Here is a 17,243-nt window from a genome sequence, read left to right on the forward strand (position 1 = left end):
GCGTAGGTGCAGTAGTGTGCTGTTTGGAGGCGGATACTCGCGCAGCAAGCGGTTGTTGCGGTGTGACTGACGACGATTGACAAACGAAAGGGTCAAAGGATGAGGTGTTGCTGCGACTCTGCGAGTGCCACTTCCAGGGCCACGAGGGCGCGAAAGAGGGCGAGATGGGGGCTGGGAGCGATGATCAGGTGGCCAGGGGGGTTCCGGGGAGAGTCGAGACTCTCACGCGAGGAGGGGCAAAGCGTTGAAGCGACAGCGGGTTGGTTTGGGGCCCCGGTTTCCGGTGCTGTGATAGTGTGACTCGAGTCTGATTATGTTTTGGTTGTGGGTGATTGCGATTAATGCGCGTGTGCTGCGAGTAAACGCTATTTGATATCCGTACGGAAGTTTGTAGGGTTTGTAGGAGAATGTCTTGGTGCCACGAGGGGGAGAAAGCAAGGGACGAGCGAGTGTTTGTTAAAGAGACAAGGCTTGATAATTAAACAAGGTTGCAGCCGATAATAAAGACAAGACGACACTGAACAAGTGGCCACATTTATTGCGGGAGAAGGAACCAAAGAGACGAGGGACGGAGAGGGAAGCCGGCGGTTTGTGTGCCCGTTCAATTCGAAGTGTTGGGGTTCCCTGGTGGTGGTGGTGGACTAGAGGCAGTACGTACCAGCCAGAGGTAAACACAAATTTAAAGGTGGCCCCACAGCATGTCTTATCGCGCTCCACGTGTCCTTATCGTCAGTCCCAAATTGGATGGCGCCGCTGCCCCCGTCGGTTGGCGGGCCTAGCGAGCCGCCCACTGCCGCTGTGCCGCTGGTCCACCCCTAATTTGGCCCTGGCGCTGTCTGTTTCCGGCCTCAATCACCGCAACGGTCTAGGCTCCATCCACTGGCCCACTCTGCTGCTCTTCTTTGAGAAACCAATGGAAGAGAATCGAGACTCATTGTTCGGACCGGATCTGGTGATGGCTGCACATCTATGTATCGAGTGAATGGATGAGAGAGATTGCATTTGCGGTACAAGGCTTGCAAACTTGACACGATGGAGACAAGCTATGGAACTCGACTATGAAGTAGGTAGGTACTGTGGAAGATTGTCACCAAGGGGAGAGATCCACAGAAGAAGCATCAAGACAAAGTCGTCCCATTCTTTACGCATCTCGAAGAAACTGATCCACAGGTACACCCTTCTCAAAACTATCCCGATAAAACTCATCCAGCTTCAAGATCAATTCATCCTCAATTTCCATACACACCATCGCCACAAAACACCACTCCGCCCCCGTCGCCGCCTTCCTCGGCAATGATCCCAAAAACGTTCCATTCATCAGAGACCTAAACACACAAGTCGTCCTCGTCTTCCCGTCATCGCCATCCTTCTTGGCCCACCAAATGGGCGTAGATGGGTCCAGCACCGCTGTGAAGTCGGGGACGGCGTTGCGCCAGACCCGGTGGTGGTTATCCATCCGGGTCACGTGGAGTTGTGAGCCGTGGTCAATGTAGACGGCGTTCGGCGCAAAGAGCTGCGCAAAAGCGGCCGGGTCGTCGGTGGACCAGGCTGCGACCCATCTTTCGGGGAGGGTTTCTTCGGATGTCATGTTTGGCGAGTGTGATGTACTAGATGTTGAGATGAACGGCAGTTACGGCCAGACTATGAGGGTGACAGTCTCTTTTATATCTCATTGTGCCCTTCAGTTGCCTCATTGAAGTCTTGGAGCCTTTTGGCAGGCGTTGGAACCTTTAAGAGGATCAAAGTTGACGCTATTTCGTTATGACGGAGTGATCCCATCTCGGCAGTCATCTTCGGAGCGTAACACAGTCAGGAAGATCTGCTGATTGGTAAGGTAAACCGAAAGGAAGATGCAGTTAGCAATAGATCGCCCGGACTCGGCGCTCTTTATCAGCCGAGACGGACTTCTAGACCGAGAGGTCCGTCGGGTCTTCATTGCCTTACACGGTAAGAAAAGCCCGTTGGTTGTGCAGATTGGAGTTGCCTCGGCTTTCTGAGTTTTGCGGCGGTCATCGACACTCTGGAATGCGGCGCTCTCGGAAGCTGCTTTGCTTTGCGGGGTAAACCCCGTACCTTCCGAATTCCAACAATCGAGGTGCCGCTTTTCGGCTTCCATTGGATCCACTCATCGGCTCGGGAGTGGGTCACAGTCGGCCTCGATATTTTTAGGAACCTGGAAACCAAGGCAGTGAGCGTTGCAGTTCAACCAACAACCAACATGCAGCTTCCCACTCTTGACTTCCAACAATCAACAACCAACACAGCCCCCAATCACCAAAGTCCCAATCTGTTGAATCAGATCATGCAACAGTGAATTCGAAACGCATCCTTCCGACAAGGAGGCGGAGATCCATGATGATCAAGCCACATCAAGCCGGCCGCAGTTGGCCGTTGACGCACCAGCGTCCGCTCCAGCGAGCTCACGTTCTTCATTTTGATTAACGACAAGCGGCTGACCGCTTCATCAACCCAGTCATATCTGCGTCTATTTCCACCCACTACATTTCTTGCTTAGACGCGTCAAGCAATTAGTCGCCTTCTGCTCTATTCCTGAAGAGTCCATCAGCTTGGTGGGGTGGTGGGTCTTCTTGTGCTCTTGCTGAGCCTCCCACCTGCATCGGCGCTTAATCCCCGCCTAGGTTGCATTATTACAACCTCAGGTGGAGGATTGAAGATCTCGAGGCATTCTTCATGTTAGGCCAATGAATCCACAGCTTGGTCCTGCAGGCCCGCGGCACTGAGCCGTATGGCTCATACATACAAAATGGCGACAACCATTCAACCCGCCCCTAAACGCAGCTGGTTTCCGCGGTAAACGGTTCTTCGTCTCTTTCGGCCTCTGCAGGATTCATTGGCTGTGTGTCAAAAGAGGTCAGCATTGTTATCGAAGAGTTGTGAGAAGAATGGAGTACCGCGACGATATTCCGCGGGGGCACTGGAAGAAAAGCCAGAAGCCATATACCATCCGTCGGAAACCTATCTCGCCAAAGACCCTCAGCTACGAACCCATTTACGTTGAGACATCAAGCGGTACGCCCAGCAATAATGACATATGGAAGCCTCGCGAAAAGACAACCCTTGTTGCAAACGCAGAGTCCGAATTTTCAAACACCTCGCGATCCATCGAGCCCTCCTCAAAATCACAGATCAGCACCTCCTACACAGATTCCACTGCCAGTCATGGCTTGTTAAAGGCTACTGAGAATGTTAAAGTCGCTGGCATCGATGAGGAGAGCAATCAAAAAGGATGCGTGACAGCTTCATGGCGCCCGACTTGGCTACGTCCACTTGTGCTAGCAATCTTCGCCAGCCTCTTCCTCTTCCTTGCCGTGGCGCTGGCTGTCATGCTGTGGTACTCAGCCAACAACAGTGGGCTTTTCGAGAGTCGTCAAAGTCTATTGCATACTTATCTGTGGCGATTTGGGCCGACTGCATGTAAGTAGTGCGCTGTATTCTTGACTCCTATTCCAGGGATTTCCAACCCGTTCGACTGTCTAATGTTTTGCTGTCTAGTTCTTACGATTTTGACCATTTTCTGGGCCAGAGTCGAGCTGCAAGCTATGCTATATATGCCTTGGACTTCTCTACGTGCGGGTCCCTCGCTTGAAGAAAGTGATCTAGCACTCGACTACACCACGATGCTTCTACCTCTTGTTTTCTCCCGGTCATTTCGTCGGAGGCATTATCTTGTTTTCCTGGTGGCTTTCATTTCTGCCTTGCTCAAGGCCCAAATCATCCTTGCCCCTGGATTGTACAGCCTCACGGAACTCCAAGTTACACGCCCTGTCGACATCCATTTACAAGACACCTTTGACTCGGTGACACCAGAAACCACATACACGCCGGACGCGAGCATCTACTACAGGGCAAGGGCACAATACGACTTCAACGTCGACTATCCATATGGGGTCGCGGAAGGTTTCGCGTTTCAAACGTTTTTCACCGGGAGTGATTTCAGTCGAGGAACTGTCGCCAACCCAGTAACGGCCACCATAGATGGGCTTTTCCTAGATACCCAATGCGTTAAGTTGAACTCCTACGCAATCTTGGAACAGCACAATATCGCCAACTATAAGGGCAGGGGCTTATACATGAACTTCACCGTGGAGCTTCAATTCGATGGTTGCGAAGAACCAGTTATCGTCCCGCATTTCGACGCCTGGCCCTCGCCGAGACTGAATGCTACATTCTGGGGTTTGCAAACGGATTCAAATGTCGGCCGACCCTGTTCTGCATTGCCTTTACAAGCCCCGGCTTTCCTATACTACAATGGGGTATTCAAGCTACAGAGCGATAACTCGTCTGAGTATCTCCATCCACCGGCCGCTGTAATCTGCGAGCCGCACGCTTGGTTGTCGAAAGTCCAGGTCACTGACGATGGAGTGAAGCCAAAAGTGATGGCAGTCTATGATGAGCGACGACCGTTGTCCACGCCAAATATCATGACAATGTTCAACAACTCACTCCCGCCCAAGGACATCTGGCACGCGGATACAGTTTCGGGGTGGACTGGTCCGCTTAGTGTTGATCTTAGGTTCAGGGGCCACGCGACTACCGAGTTTCCAGACGTTGTAACGACCGACATGTTGCAAGATTCTTCCCAGAACATTACACAACGACTTGGACCATTCGCTAGCCACTACCACCTTCGACAGAAGCAAAGCTCCAGTGGAAGTGGTACATCGTTGCAGCGGATCGTTCGCCTCACCATCAACCCCAAGCTTTGCCTATCGATGATCGCGCTCTTCATTTTCAACGCCGTTATCACTGCTTTTCTGCTTTGGCGTTATTATCACGACACCTCGGTCTGGCACCGCGATCCGGCGACACTCCTCGGGAATTCAATGTTTCTCAGTAATTACCCCGGCATCGCAAACCGGGCTGCAGAAATCAAAGGCCCATCGCCGGACTGGAACAGCGGCGCCTTCACGCCTTTGGTATTGAAAACGACATCACGCATAGTATTCTGTATCTTCACCATGCTGTTGGCGAGTAGTCTTATTGTCACCCTCCGATATTCCGAGACATCAGATGGACTTGCAACTATTGAAGAAGACGGCTATCTACACCTAATGTGGACTTCCTTCCCAGCAACCATAGCACTCGGAGTGTCCCTCTACATTACCTCTTGCGATTGGTCATATCGTGATCTTGCGACTCTCTACCATCTTTCTAGAGCCACGTGTAACTCTTGCGACCTTGACCGCTCTCTCCTGGACATGCTGGGACTACGCGCGCTGTACTACTCTTTCCGTTACCGGCTCTGGTCTGTCACGGTCTCTCAAAGCCTGGCCCTCGTGTGCGGGGTACTCACTTCCCTTGTCTCCATCATCTTTACAGTCGAAGTCATACCCGGGTCGACATCGACTCAATTCCAACAAAAGACCTGGTTTCAAATACGAGAAAACGTTGGGTACGACCTCGAATACACAGCGAAACAAGAAATGTTCAATGGTCTTTGGACCCGTCGGGAAGAAGGCTCTTTAACTTACCCGGAAAACACGTTTGACAATCTTTTATTCCACGATTTCGAAAGCATCGAAATCCTCGACCCATCCAAGAACCTTTCTGTCGCAATCACAACACCAGCGACCAAGGTTGAGTCACAGTGCACCCAGCTCAGCGAGGATACGTACGACATCAGCCATTATAACACTACCACGACAAACGGAACAATAGCGTATTACGCCGCCGTTGTTGTCACATTTTGTGATCCTGGGAATGACAAACCTACAAGGATCAAGAAAGACATCGACCTTGGTGGGACTGACCCGGCCGATCCGCTGGGTAGCATATACTTTTCAGGCATGCTTCAGACGCAAGCGAACCCAGTCGTGGACGGCTGCATGCTCGAGAGCCAGCTGGCGCACTCAAACTTGACGACGGCTTTGTACCCTACCTACGTTTGGGGAGCATTTGACCCGGCCCAAAACAACTTTTCCTTTGTCGCCGTTTGGACGTGTAAATACTCTTGGGTCGAAGTCGACGCGGAAACGAATCTGATCTTCTCCGAAGGCCGCCTCGCCATCGACCCGGAGAACCCCCCACGACCAGACATGGTGTCCATGAGGCCCCTAGACCCCACGCTTGATCTGAACACTTGGTTTGCCATGTATCCAGAGGTCGATCTCGGCGGCACGGGAGATCAGTTCAAAGGGGTGGAGGGTCCCTTCCGACCACTGATCAAACCGTATGGGACGCTGGATATGTCGGCGTTTGGAGACGAGGGACAGCAGGCGGACGTGATGCAAAACATATATCACAACTACGCCCTCAGCTCGGCGCAACTCGCCAACGTCGTGAACCGCAAACCCATCACCGCCGAGAGTGGACCCACACCGGCCCCGGTTGTGGAGGCGACCGTATATGACAATGGCCGCCGCCGGCTCGTACAGAATGCGACCATCACGTACATCGTGGTAGGTATCCTGGGCGCCGTCATCTTGTTCAACATCTGGGCGCTGGTGTCGGCCTTGATCCGGCGCTGCGGGGGCGGGGATAGCTGGCTATTAGATATGGATGCGAGGGGTCTCGCGCCGGACGGGTTCCACAGTATCGCCGCAGCAGCCAGCTTGCTTCGGAACTCTAACGCGGCAGCGCATCTGCCGCCTGGTTCCGAAATGATGTCGTCGGATGAAGTACACGGGCATATGCACGGTTTATACTTCCGGTTGGGATGGTTTAGGAGGGAGTGCGACCAGACGAGGCACTATACGGTTGGCGTGATGGGCGATCCGGCGTTTAATTATATGGGCGTTAGAAGGAGCTCAAAGAGGGCTTCGGCAGGGTCTTTCAGGAAGGAAAGCGTGCTTGATTGATGAAGAAGTATGAGTCTTCCACGAATGACGAGTGTATGGAGAGAGAGATCATCGTAAAAGTACTTTGGTAGATTAAGGCTCATCCTCGAATATAGAATAAGGGATACTCGCAGATACCGCAAAATTCGGCATATCCACAATCTCCGCAATCTTCAAATCGGCCGCAATGCTGCATAGCATATACGCCTCCTCCCTCTCAAGCCCCCTCTCCGCAACAAGATACGCAATCAAACTCCTCAACGCCTTCCTGCTCGCCTCCAACAAGTCAGAATCAATACCCAGCACCGCATACACGCCACCTTCATCGGTCTTATGGCCGCGAGCATATACCGATCCGCGCGTATCATAGTGCGGACTCGTAACGTACGGCATATCCTCACGCACCGTAAACCTCAACGTAGCTTTCATAGGCGTCTCGATCGCTGTGCCGCAGACTTCCCCGTCCCCTTGCGCGGCATGCCCGTCCCCGCAGGAGAAGTTCGCCCCCGGGACGCGGATGGGGAGGTAGAGTTTCGTTCCGGCCGTGATGTGTTTACAATCTATATTCCCGCCCGTCTCCAGCGGTGGAATCGTCGGGAATGGGCCTGCTTCCGCCGGCGATACCCCCGCTATTCCCAGAAACGGACGGAGCGGGATCTTAATACCTGGTTTAAACACAATATGCGTCGCGTCGTCGTCCCATTGGAAGTGCTTAATAACATGATTTGGGAATTCATCTGCTAATAGCCCGAAGCCTGGGAGAATTGCGGTCCAGCCCCAGCACGTAGAGGGTTTGAGGGAGAGGAATTCGATTTCGAGGACGGAGCCTGGGGATGCGCCGGTGATGGCGACGGGGCCGTGGATCGGGTCAAAGGTTGCGAGGTTTAGGGTCGCGAGGGATGTTGGTGTTGTGGAGGGGGTGATTTGGCCGCCGGAGGAGTCGTGGAGGTCGAAGGTTACGGGCTGGTTTTGGGGCACGGTGAGGAGGGGAGGGGTTTTGCTTGACCAGTGGAGGGTTGGGTTTGCGGATGTGATGTGGAAGGAGGGGGCCATGTTCTTGGAGTGAGGGCTGTGAGAATTGTGCTGTGTGGATTCTTAGGTCGGGGGAGAGTTGAGTGAGCTTCGATGGTTTTGTGAGTCTTGTTTTGTTGTCGGTGAGATGAGGAACTTGGTCTTCCGGGGGAGAGAACGGAGGTTGATGGCGGGTGGGGTTGCTTATCGGCGGTCGGATGCGGGGTTACGGGGTTTGAGGGATGAGTGACGTACCTTTATCCCGGCACGGAGCGGGTCTGGTGTACGTATTTGCCGACCCTCCGGCAGATGATCCATGTTTGTGTTCCTGATAGAGCTGATGAGCGACCTCGAACCTGGTATCAATGGCCTCTTCGTCTCTGTCATGGCATCAACCATATCAGATATCTGTTAGTACGGAGCTTGAGTTCTGAAATCAGCAGCAGGAGTGAACAGCTGTGCATCGTGATCATGATTCATACTTCTGTGTAGCTTCATTATTGACTGATGAGTTGTCGGCACAGCTTGACATACATACACTCTATCTCCCCTTTTAATCACCTTTTGCATTACCCAAGGCCCGTCCCTGGACCCCCAAGGCCGCCCAAATCACAAAATCTCAACAGGCCCAAACACGTTCCAAGAATCCTGACTCCCAACCATGCCCTCAACACTCAACCCCTTCGCTCGCTCCGCAAGCAACCCACCTCCCAGAATCCCAGCGACTTGCCTCGACAAAGTCGACTTGCGCCCCAAATACCACAACGCCTTGACACAATCCTCACACCGATCCAACGCCTCCGCCACAACCTCATCCCCAACACCCAACCAACCGCCCTCCTCCTCAAGCAACAACGTCCCCGCCATCGCAAACGACCGAATCAGCACCATAGTCCACGGCTCCGTAAGCAAAGCCCCCTCCTTCACAGCCGGATGAAAATCCAACAACACCCCCAACCCGCCCACATCATGCTGCGGGGTAGCCGCCCTCGCGAGATCCGACACCTCCCGCACGCTCGCCCTCCTCAAATCCCCGACCAACCCACTCGCCGCTCTCTCCGCCGCCCTCGTCGCGCTGCCCAGCCCCTGCTCGTCGACGAGCGCGATGCAATCCGCCATCATCATCGCCGCGAGGAGCCAGTGGCCCAGCAGACAAATGTACCAGCTCTGGATCTTGGAGGGGATCGCGTCGTGGTGCTCGATGCAGTCCCGGAACAGGGGGCCGTACATCATGTTCCAGTGGCGGTAGACCGCCAGCCCGTCTTGGATCGCGTCCTCAATGGATTTGGGGGACGCGGAGCCGCGGGAGGAGAGGGCTTGGATGCGCGTGATTTTGCGGAAGAGGAGGACTTTGACGGGGGCTGCGTCGCGGAGTTCGCGCTCGAAGGTGTCGGTGGGGCAGGGCCAGCGGAGGGGCGCGAGTTTCTGGTTGCGTTTGATGATGAATTGGTCGTTCCAGCTTTCTGGGGGTGGGATCGCTGCCGGGATGGCGTCGTCGTCTTCGTCTTTGCAGGGCGGTGAGTCTTGCTTCTTTGTTGTGGTCGTCTCGCGGCTGTCTTCGTCTGAGACGACGGGCGGTCTGTCGGAGATGGCGGAGGATAGGGTGTCGAACATGATGGCGAGCCAGAAGAGCATCTTCATTGTCGCCTTTTCTTCGCCGTGGGTATCTTCTCCATTACCACCATTCCACCCCGACTCGTTTCTCATGCCGCGTGCTTTTACTTTCTTCCTCCTCTCAAAGTTTTCGGACCTGCGCTTGAGAACGTGTAGGCGCCGCGCGCCGCGCTCGACGTAGAGCGAGTACCCTTCCTCGTCCAGTGCCGTCTGCACCTTTTCCTTTGTACCCGGCGTTTCCCACTCGTTTCCGTCTCCGTTGGTGTAATCGTACCCCAGCTGACTCTGGCCGACCATCCCTTCGTTGAACTCCCACCCGATTCCCTCCGCGCTCTCTTGGTTCTTCTGTGTAAGACCAAAGAGGAGCTCCGCCATGGCCACTTTGAACGAGTCTACCCCTGCACAGTCGTCCAGACACCGCTGCGCCTGGTTCCAGAACGAAATCTGCAGCGCCGTGTCGAATTCCTGCTCGGTCCCCGGCACGGATTCCCCAAAGCCGTTTGGTTTCTGGTACCGCGCTTGACTCCGTTGACTTCCCTGCGCCCACTGCGCCGTGAATGCCATGATGGCGAGATGCAGCGCTTTCGTGGCCTTTCGATCTTCGGATACGCTGAGCGGTTTTAGACCCAGTGAGGCGAGAGATTTGTCCAGCTTGAAGACGCGGCGGTAGATCCTGTTGGGCAGATTGAGATGAATCTGCGTCGGGTCGTGACCTCGCGCGTCGCCGAGACTCGAGCGCTCCAGCTGTGTGGGGGTTAGGATGTAGGGACAGTTCTGCTCGACCAGCCAGCACGAGAGCGCGCCCTCCATGACGTCGTGGTACAGCTTCATGAGGTTATCCGTCATGAGCGTCTGATTCGTCCGCGCAATCATGGCCTGCGTGGCCGAGTACTCTGAGATCCCGGTACCGGCACCATGTGGCGCATAGTTCATGGCGTGCGCCTGCTGCCACGCCCTCTTGCGGGCGTTCGGGTTGATGCCCATGGTTGAACAAGTCGAGTCCGGGCTGAGGCTGATTGTCGAGGCGCCGTGCATGGAGACGAGGTCGGCGTCGTCGAAGCCTGGTAGCTCATCTGATAGACAGCTGGGCGCTGAGAGGGATGAGGGGCCGGGGAAGAGGAGCGAGGCGGCGTCGTCGGCGGATGGGTCGAAGGTAAGGTGCTCGTCGGCGGGGGATAGCGTGAATAGGTTTTGGGGGAATCCAAAGTCGTTTGCTACTGCTGCTGCTGCTGCTCCGCCAAAGGCATGTGAGCTTGGCGTCTCGTGGGTGAGTGACGCGATATGATCCGGGATGAGTGACTGCAGCTCGGCGAGTTGGGCCTCACTCAGACCTGATGGACCTTGCGACGCTGGCGATACTGAGGCGTTGTTGCTGTTGCTGCTGTCGTTGTTGTTGTTGACCTTCTTGCTGTGAGTTGACTTGACCCTCTTCCGACTCGGCGCGGCGGAAGCGGAGGCGGCGCCGGCAGCGGCAGCGGCAGCGTTCTTCTCGGCGGACTGCCTTCGGACCCGGAGTTGGGCCTGCTGTGACCGGGCCCAGTTGAATGTGCACGACTTGCGCGTCTTTGAACAGTTGGAGCACGGCCCGTTCATGCCCTGCCAGTCTGTTCCTCAGAGAATTAGTTCCGTGGTGAAGAGAGAGTGTTTCGTTGTCTCATTGCTCAATTCACTCTGTGCTACCTACCAACCTCCCATTGAAGGTCCGCATCCAGACACAGCTGGATATCCTTGAGGGCGCCGGCGTCGCAGGCCCGCTTGCCCTTGCGACATTGGTCGCAGCTGCTATTCTGCCGCCTCATCGCGTTCGCGTATCGTCTCTGCCGTCGGTTATCGCAATGCTTCTCACACTATTCGGTGGGTATGTGTCAAGGTGAGGTGAGATGAGATTTCAATGTGGAGGTTGAGCCAGGTTGTGAGGCGGAGATTCGAGACAATCGAAGCTGAGAAAGAAGGGGTGGGTGTGGTTCCTCCAGCTGTCTCCAGTTTCTTTTGCCCCCCCAACAAAGAAAAATCCCCGCTAGTTCCAAAACTCGTGACCAGTCAAATCCCCCGGCCATCCGAAACGACGTCGTCACGGGGAGGTCCCTGTCGCCAAAACCCCGCGTTTTTCCTCCTTCTCTCACTTTTCTTAGACTCTCTAGCGTTGCCTGCGTCAGCAAGGAGAAGAAAGCGGGGTGCATACGCAGTACGGCGAGTTTGCCAGTTGGTTCATGTTTCCCCCCGCAGATCCTCTTCTTCTGTGTTGAGATTCCGTCTCTGGTGTGTGCCAGGTGCCAAGTCCGGTGTTGGCTGGTCTGGGGGAACCGGGGTTGGGATGGGATCCGGGGAAGGGAAAAGAAAGGGAGGGGGGGTTCCCCATCCTCCGGAAGCGAGAGCTGTCAACCCCGGATTCTTTTGCTTTCGGTGAACCTTACGATGCACAGGTTCAAGGGATCCAATGGTTTGGTTAGACGTTCTTGAAGCTTACCATGTCGTTGGCTGCATTCTTCAACCGTCAGGAGGGTTCTGATGGGAAAATCAGCCCACTTTGAGGTCGTCTTGCAGTTGCATCCTACCTAGACACCTGGGTAAACCAATGGCGAGCGGGACATCCCTCATGCACTGAGTCTCTGGCAATGGAATTGGGTCAAGACCTTCTCACATATTACTAGCTTCATTCTGATGAAAGGGGGCCAATAGGGAATCATCCATACATGAAAATCTGTTTCCGAAAATTCCGACTAGAAACAAGCCTCATCAGCAGGAGAACGACGCTAAACCCCGCGGAACCACGGTGTCTAGCTAGACTGAAAGCATCCATTCCGTTCATCACCATAGGCAGCGCATCACGCACTCAGCCCCTTGTACACAGCAGCCTCAACCTGCGCCCAAAGCCCCATGACCGAAGCGTCGCCAAACGGCAGAATCTGCGAGCACACGATCCCGGCCACCCCGTTCTCCCGGTCGCACCACCAAAACAGGTTCGGCAGCCCAGCCCACCACGCCGTCCCGCTCGAGCGCCCCGTCGGCCCGCCCGTGATCATGAACGTCAGGCCCCAGCCCTGCGGCGGGTTGCCCGGGAGCGGGTAGAGCTCCGGGATCCCGTTTGTCAGCTCCGGCTTCGCGTCCTGGACGCCCTGCCGGGCAAAGTCTGGGAATTTGGAGATTTGGTTGGAGAACATTTCGTCTACTGTCTCCTTCTTGAGGAGTTGGGCTTTTGTGATGGGGCAGGTTCCGTCGTTGAGGAAGACTGCCAGGATGCCTGTAGCGAATCATGTAGTTAGTCATTCGATAGTTTGACGTGATTTCGATAGAGACATAGTACGTACGGGTGTATTCTTGAGGCTTTGCAAAGATTCCGGCGCCACCGCTGTTGAAGCAGGCGCGGATCTCTTCCTCCGATTGCACGATCAATGGGCGATGGAGAGGGTGGTCTCTGTGGACCAACTTGCCGTCAGGCCTCTTGTAGTGCATGTACGCCAACTGCGCCTTCATCGAGGGCGTCGGTATCATGTTGACGTTCTTGAGGCCCAGAGGCTGGCAGATGTTGGCCTGGATGTAGTCATTCAGACTCATGTTCGTGGCCCGCTCCAGCGCGATGCCAGCCCAGTCAATGCCGACCTACAAAGTCAAGTCAGAATCCATGGTCTCAATAGTATGTCCACTTCCAAAGCTTCACTTACGCCATACTCCCAGCCCTCCCCCGGCTGGAACAACAAAGGCTGCACCATATCCCTCACACTCCCCGAGAACTCATCAATCCCCGCCGGCAGACTCCAATCGCGCAGCCTTTCACTAAAGAAGGTATACCCGAACCCAGCCGTGTGCGTCAGCAGCATGCGGAGCGTGATACCGCGCTTCTTGTCCACGAGCTTACCCTCGGGCGTCAGGACCTTGATGTCGGCCAGCTCCGGGCAGAGCTTCTCCAGGTGGTCGGCGTCATCGAGGTTGAGCTGGCCCTTCTCGACGAGCTGCATGCACGCGATGCCGACCACCATTTTCGTGCACGAGGCAATCCAGTAGACGCTGTCCAGGGTCATGGGCTCCGAAGAGTTGACGCCCCGGGTGCCGGCGGCGTGGGCGAATTGTTCGGTGCCGGTGCGGTCGATTACGACTACGGTCGTTCCGGGGATCCCGGTGGGGGAGGCTGTGACGGCATTGTCTACGATGCCTTTGATTTCGTTGACTGCTTGTGATGAGAGAGGCATTTTGAGTGTGAATGTGAGTGTGAGTGTTTGAGTTGAATATGAGTTTCTATGGAGTGAGTGAGATGGCGTGTGAAGATAAATGAGATGAACGGCTCATGTGAGGAAGGAGGGGTGTGTGTGAGTGAGTGAGTTCAGATTTCACAGCAGACGCATGAGAAGATCACAGAGATGATCAATTCGGCCGAGCTTCGTCTTGGCAATCTGCGCCTATCCTTTTCCAAAGCAGTCATGTCGGTGCGGTAGCATTAAATACGGGGACCCATCGTCTCAGCTGCAGGCCCAAAGAAGAAGCGCAACGCACGCAAGTTGACGAAATAGATGCAAACCTTAGTACTTTAGTCATTCGAACCGCGTCCAACCTCGGCCCACCACGACCACCACCACCAACACACACTTTGAACGGCACCTATTCCGGACTTGGGGGGCAGATCAACTTCTCCAAGTTTGATTCGTCTCGAGACATGGTCCATCCCTCCCTCCCCACGATGCGAATCTGAGAGTTTGGCCTTCCCCGCAAAGCGGTGGTGAGAACAGTACCGGTAGTGTCACGGCAGTTGCGGATCCGCTCCACGGCCGCAGCGGCTCTCCGCATTTTCACTGTGACATCCCGTCTTGTTTGAATCCTCTCCCATCCAGTATCCGCTCGTCGCCTTGCCTGCAGGGCGGATCCGCAGCGGCTCCTCCTTTCGAAGTCTTCTCCTCCCTTCGGTATGATGCGGGGATGCGCAGACGCGACGACGAGGCTGGTGTTTGAGTGTTTGAGGGGAAATGATATGCGGACTTCGACGTTTTTTGCTGCATGTCTGAGGTGAGTACAACCTCGCCGGGTGATGCGGGATAGAGAGCGTCGACTTCTTGGAGTATCTGCTGCGGCCTTATGCGTCCAACGTTGCTCTGAGGGCCTCGGCATCTGCGGCCTCCACGGACGACACCAGCATCTTTTGATGGGGATATCGATGCAATGCCACGAATGCGGGCAGAAGTTGGTGCGGAGGATGTAACTGCGGTTGCCTCTTCCAAGGTATCCGTACATGATGTTGGAGTACAGTGTCCCCATGAGGGTGCTCTGGAGATTCTCTGGGGATGCCCGTTGCAGTCGTCTGATGTCACGTAAAGCAACACGTCTCAGGCGAAACGAACTGGATAAGGTAGACTTCAGTATGTCGTCACACGAGGCTATAAGAAGCATTGAACTCCCTCGACTCTGTGTGCAATCTGGAGAAATTGGACGAAAGAATAATATTCATCGTGCTTCAACTCTTTTCATATCATTATCATTATCGTTCGACATTTACTTCTGAGAATTTGATATTGTACATTCCAGACATGGCTACGATTACAGCTACCCAGCAGAAGAAATTTGCGACCGACCTGACGGACTATGCCAAGCGTCGTCGGACGGACGGGCCCTACGCCGATAATCTCGATGTAGATGTTCTCATCGTAGGCGGTGGATTTGGTGAGTGATCGTACCGCAAATCTTACTTGCTACACAGTCTCAAAGACTAACATGATGATCAAAGGCGGAGTTTTCATGCTAAAGACTCTCCGGGAGATGGGTCTACGAGCAGTCATCTACGAAGCCGGAACCTCATTCGGAGGAACCTGGCGCTGGAACCGCTACCCCGGTGCCCGAGTCGACTCAGAGGTCCCAGAGTATGAGTTCTCATGGCCCGAGGTGTTCAAGGACTGGACGTGGTCGACCAACTACCCCAATTACCAGGAGCTTCGTCAGTACTTTGACCACGTTGATAAGGTCAGTCCGCACAATATGATTCCAGGAGATACACTTGAACAAAAGCTGAGACAAAAGTCACGCAGGTACTGGATCTCTCCAAAGACTGCTCATTTGATACCGTCGTCACCGGCGCCCAGTTCCAACCAGACGAAGGCAAATGGCATGTAAAGACCGCCGATGGCCGCTTGGCAAAGAGCAAGTACTTTGTCGTCGCAGCCGGCTTCGTAAGTTGAAGTCTCTCTACTCTCACACACCTCGTTCCGCCCATAAACTCACCACCAAAACCTAGGCCTCAAAACGCTACATCCCCAACTGGCCCGGCGTCGAGAAATTCAAAGGCGTAGTCCACCACTCCTCCTTCTGGCCCGAAGAAGACGTCCCCGTCCGCGGCAAACGCTGCGCCGTCATCGGCACCGGTGCCTCGGGCGTCCAAATCTCCCAGGAATGGGGCAAAGCCGTCGGCGAGAGCGGCGAGCTCAAGGTCTTCCAGCGCACGCCGAACCTGGCGGTGCCGATGGGCAAGCGCAACCTCACGGCGCAGGAGCAGAACATCGGCAAGGAGTGGTACCCGCGCCTCTATCAGCTGCGCGAGAAGTGCTTCGGCGGCTTCTTCTACGGCATGGTGGAGCGCAACACCTTTGACGACTCGCCTGAGGAGCGGGAGGCGTTTTATCGGCAGCTGTGGGAGCACGGCGGGTTCCGGTTCTGGTTGGGGAATTACAAGGATATGCTGTTCGATGCGGATGCGAATAAGGAGGCGTACGACTTTTGGGCGAGGAATGTGCGGACCCGGATTGGGGATGCGAGGAAGAGGGATATTTTGGCGCCAAAGGTGGACAAGATGCCGCACTTCTTTGGCGTCAAGAGGCCTTGCTTGGAGCAGAACTACTATGAGCAGTTCAACAAGGCCAATGTGGACGTTGTCGACATTAGCAAGAACGAGATTGATAGCTTCACGGAGACGGGTATCAGGTTGAAGGACGGGACGACGTACGACTTTGATGTGGTTGCCATTGCCACTGGTTTTGTGAGTCTTCTTCTCTTTTATCTGCAGAGGCAAGGAGGGAAATCTTGTGCAAGTGTCGTTGAAAGCGACAAAGCACAAAACGAAGGACTTCAGCACCACATCTTTGCCCTGCGTACGTAACGTTGCAAGCTCGCCAAAAGCTAACACAAACCCTTTCCTAGGACATCACCGCCGGAGGCATGACAAACATGGGCCTAAAGAGCATCAACAACACCTACCTCCAGGACGAATGGAAGGCCGCAGCAAACACCTACCTCGGCACCACCGTCAGCGGCTACCCCAACATGTTCCACATGTACGGCCCCCACGGTCCCACGCTGCTGAGCAACGGGCCCTCGACGGTCGAGGTCCAGGGCCGCTGGATCGCCGACTGCATCCGCAAGATTGAGCGGGAGAGCATCAAGTACGTCAACCCGACCGCGGAGGCGACCAAGGCGTGGAAGCAGCGAATCAACGAGTTGAGCGACGCGAGCTTATTCCCGACGACGCGGTCGACGTATATGGGTGGGTCGATGCCGGGTAAGGCATTTGAGCAGGTTAATTTTGCGGGTGGAATTCCGCAGTATGCCAAAGAGATTCGGGAGAAGTTGGATGGGTGGACTGGGTTTGATGTTGTCAAGGATACGAGGGATAAGAGTAGGATTTGAGTTGTAAGAGACTCTTTTTCGTTGAGTTAGTGGTGAGGCTTTCATAGTAGTCATTCTGAAGCTGTTCTTGGCATCTTCATGGAAAACAACTTCTGAGAATACCGTGGACATTTCCCATTGAGTTGGAATTGAATATGAAAGCCCAATTTTCAGAACGTAAGAGCAATGGAGCTGCGTCGTACAATCGGCCTGACAAAGACTTGTCTGACAGTGATGGCGATT

The 17,243-nt window shown here is 54.7% G+C and overlaps 6 protein-coding genes across 6 annotated transcripts; 2 read left to right on the top strand and 4 right to left on the bottom strand.

The window, feature by feature from the left end:
• Window positions 1–1,134: 1,134 nt before the first annotated feature.
• HER10_EVM0001905 (uncharacterized protein) lies at window positions 1,135–1,728 on the bottom strand. Its single transcript, XM_035471638.1, has one exon. It carries the CDS (start codon window positions 1,586–1,588, stop codon window positions 1,142–1,144), a length of 447 nt encoding a protein of 148 aa, XP_035333762.1. The 5' UTR covers window positions 1,589–1,728; the 3' UTR covers window positions 1,135–1,141.
• A 921-nt stretch (window positions 1,729–2,649) lies between these two features.
• HER10_EVM0006278 (uncharacterized protein) lies at window positions 2,650–6,818 on the top strand (the record flags this gene model as incomplete). Its single annotated transcript, XM_035475869.1, has 2 exons — window positions 2,650–3,435; window positions 3,514–6,818. Exons 1-2 carry the CDS (start codon window positions 2,904–2,906, stop codon window positions 6,816–6,818), a joined length of 3,837 nt encoding a protein of 1,278 aa, XP_035334041.1. The 5' UTR covers window positions 2,650–2,903.
• A 72-nt stretch (window positions 6,819–6,890) lies between these two features.
• On the bottom strand, window positions 6,891–8,189 carry HER10_EVM0003675 (formamidase; the record flags this gene model as incomplete). The annotated part of the gene is made up of 2 exons (XM_035473341.1): window positions 7,422–8,189; window positions 6,891–7,373 (listed from the first exon to the last, which is right to left on the bottom strand). Exons 1-2 carry the CDS (start codon window positions 7,848–7,850, stop codon window positions 6,891–6,893), a joined length of 912 nt encoding a protein of 303 aa, XP_035333866.1. The 5' UTR covers window positions 7,851–8,189.
• Window positions 8,190–8,328: 139 nt separating this feature from the next.
• HER10_EVM0011797 (C6 zinc finger domain-containing protein) lies at window positions 8,329–11,472 on the bottom strand. Its single transcript, XM_035481216.1, has 2 exons — window positions 11,107–11,472; window positions 8,329–11,026 (listed from the first exon to the last, which is right to left on the bottom strand). Exons 1-2 carry the CDS (start codon window positions 11,219–11,221, stop codon window positions 8,418–8,420), a joined length of 2,724 nt encoding a protein of 907 aa, XP_035334442.1. The 5' UTR covers window positions 11,222–11,472; the 3' UTR covers window positions 8,329–8,417.
• A 617-nt stretch (window positions 11,473–12,089) lies between these two features.
• HER10_EVM0012294 (beta-lactamase) lies at window positions 12,090–13,881 on the bottom strand. Its single transcript, XM_035481691.1, has 3 exons — window positions 13,085–13,881; window positions 12,731–13,022; window positions 12,090–12,663 (listed from the first exon to the last, which is right to left on the bottom strand). The coding sequence occupies exons 1-3, from the start codon at window positions 13,607–13,609 to the stop codon at window positions 12,248–12,250; spliced, it is 1,233 nt and encodes a 410-aa protein (XP_035334475.1). The 5' UTR covers window positions 13,610–13,881; the 3' UTR covers window positions 12,090–12,247.
• A 1,054-nt stretch (window positions 13,882–14,935) lies between these two features.
• Window positions 14,936–17,021, top strand: HER10_EVM0008818 (HK97 family phage prohead protease; the record flags this gene model as incomplete). The annotated part of the gene is made up of 5 exons (XM_035478327.1): window positions 14,936–15,068; window positions 15,133–15,365; window positions 15,431–15,571; window positions 15,637–16,374; window positions 16,536–17,021. 5 exons carry the CDS (start codon window positions 14,936–14,938, stop codon window positions 17,019–17,021), a joined length of 1,731 nt encoding a protein of 576 aa, XP_035334221.1.
• Between the last annotated feature and the right edge of the window lie 222 nt (window positions 17,022–17,243).

Source organism: Colletotrichum scovillei (genome assembly GCF_011075155.1).
Source record: "Colletotrichum scovillei strain TJNH1 chromosome Unknown Contig00005, whole genome shotgun sequence".
NCBI lineage: Eukaryota > Fungi > Ascomycota > Sordariomycetes > Glomerellales > Glomerellaceae > Colletotrichum > Colletotrichum scovillei.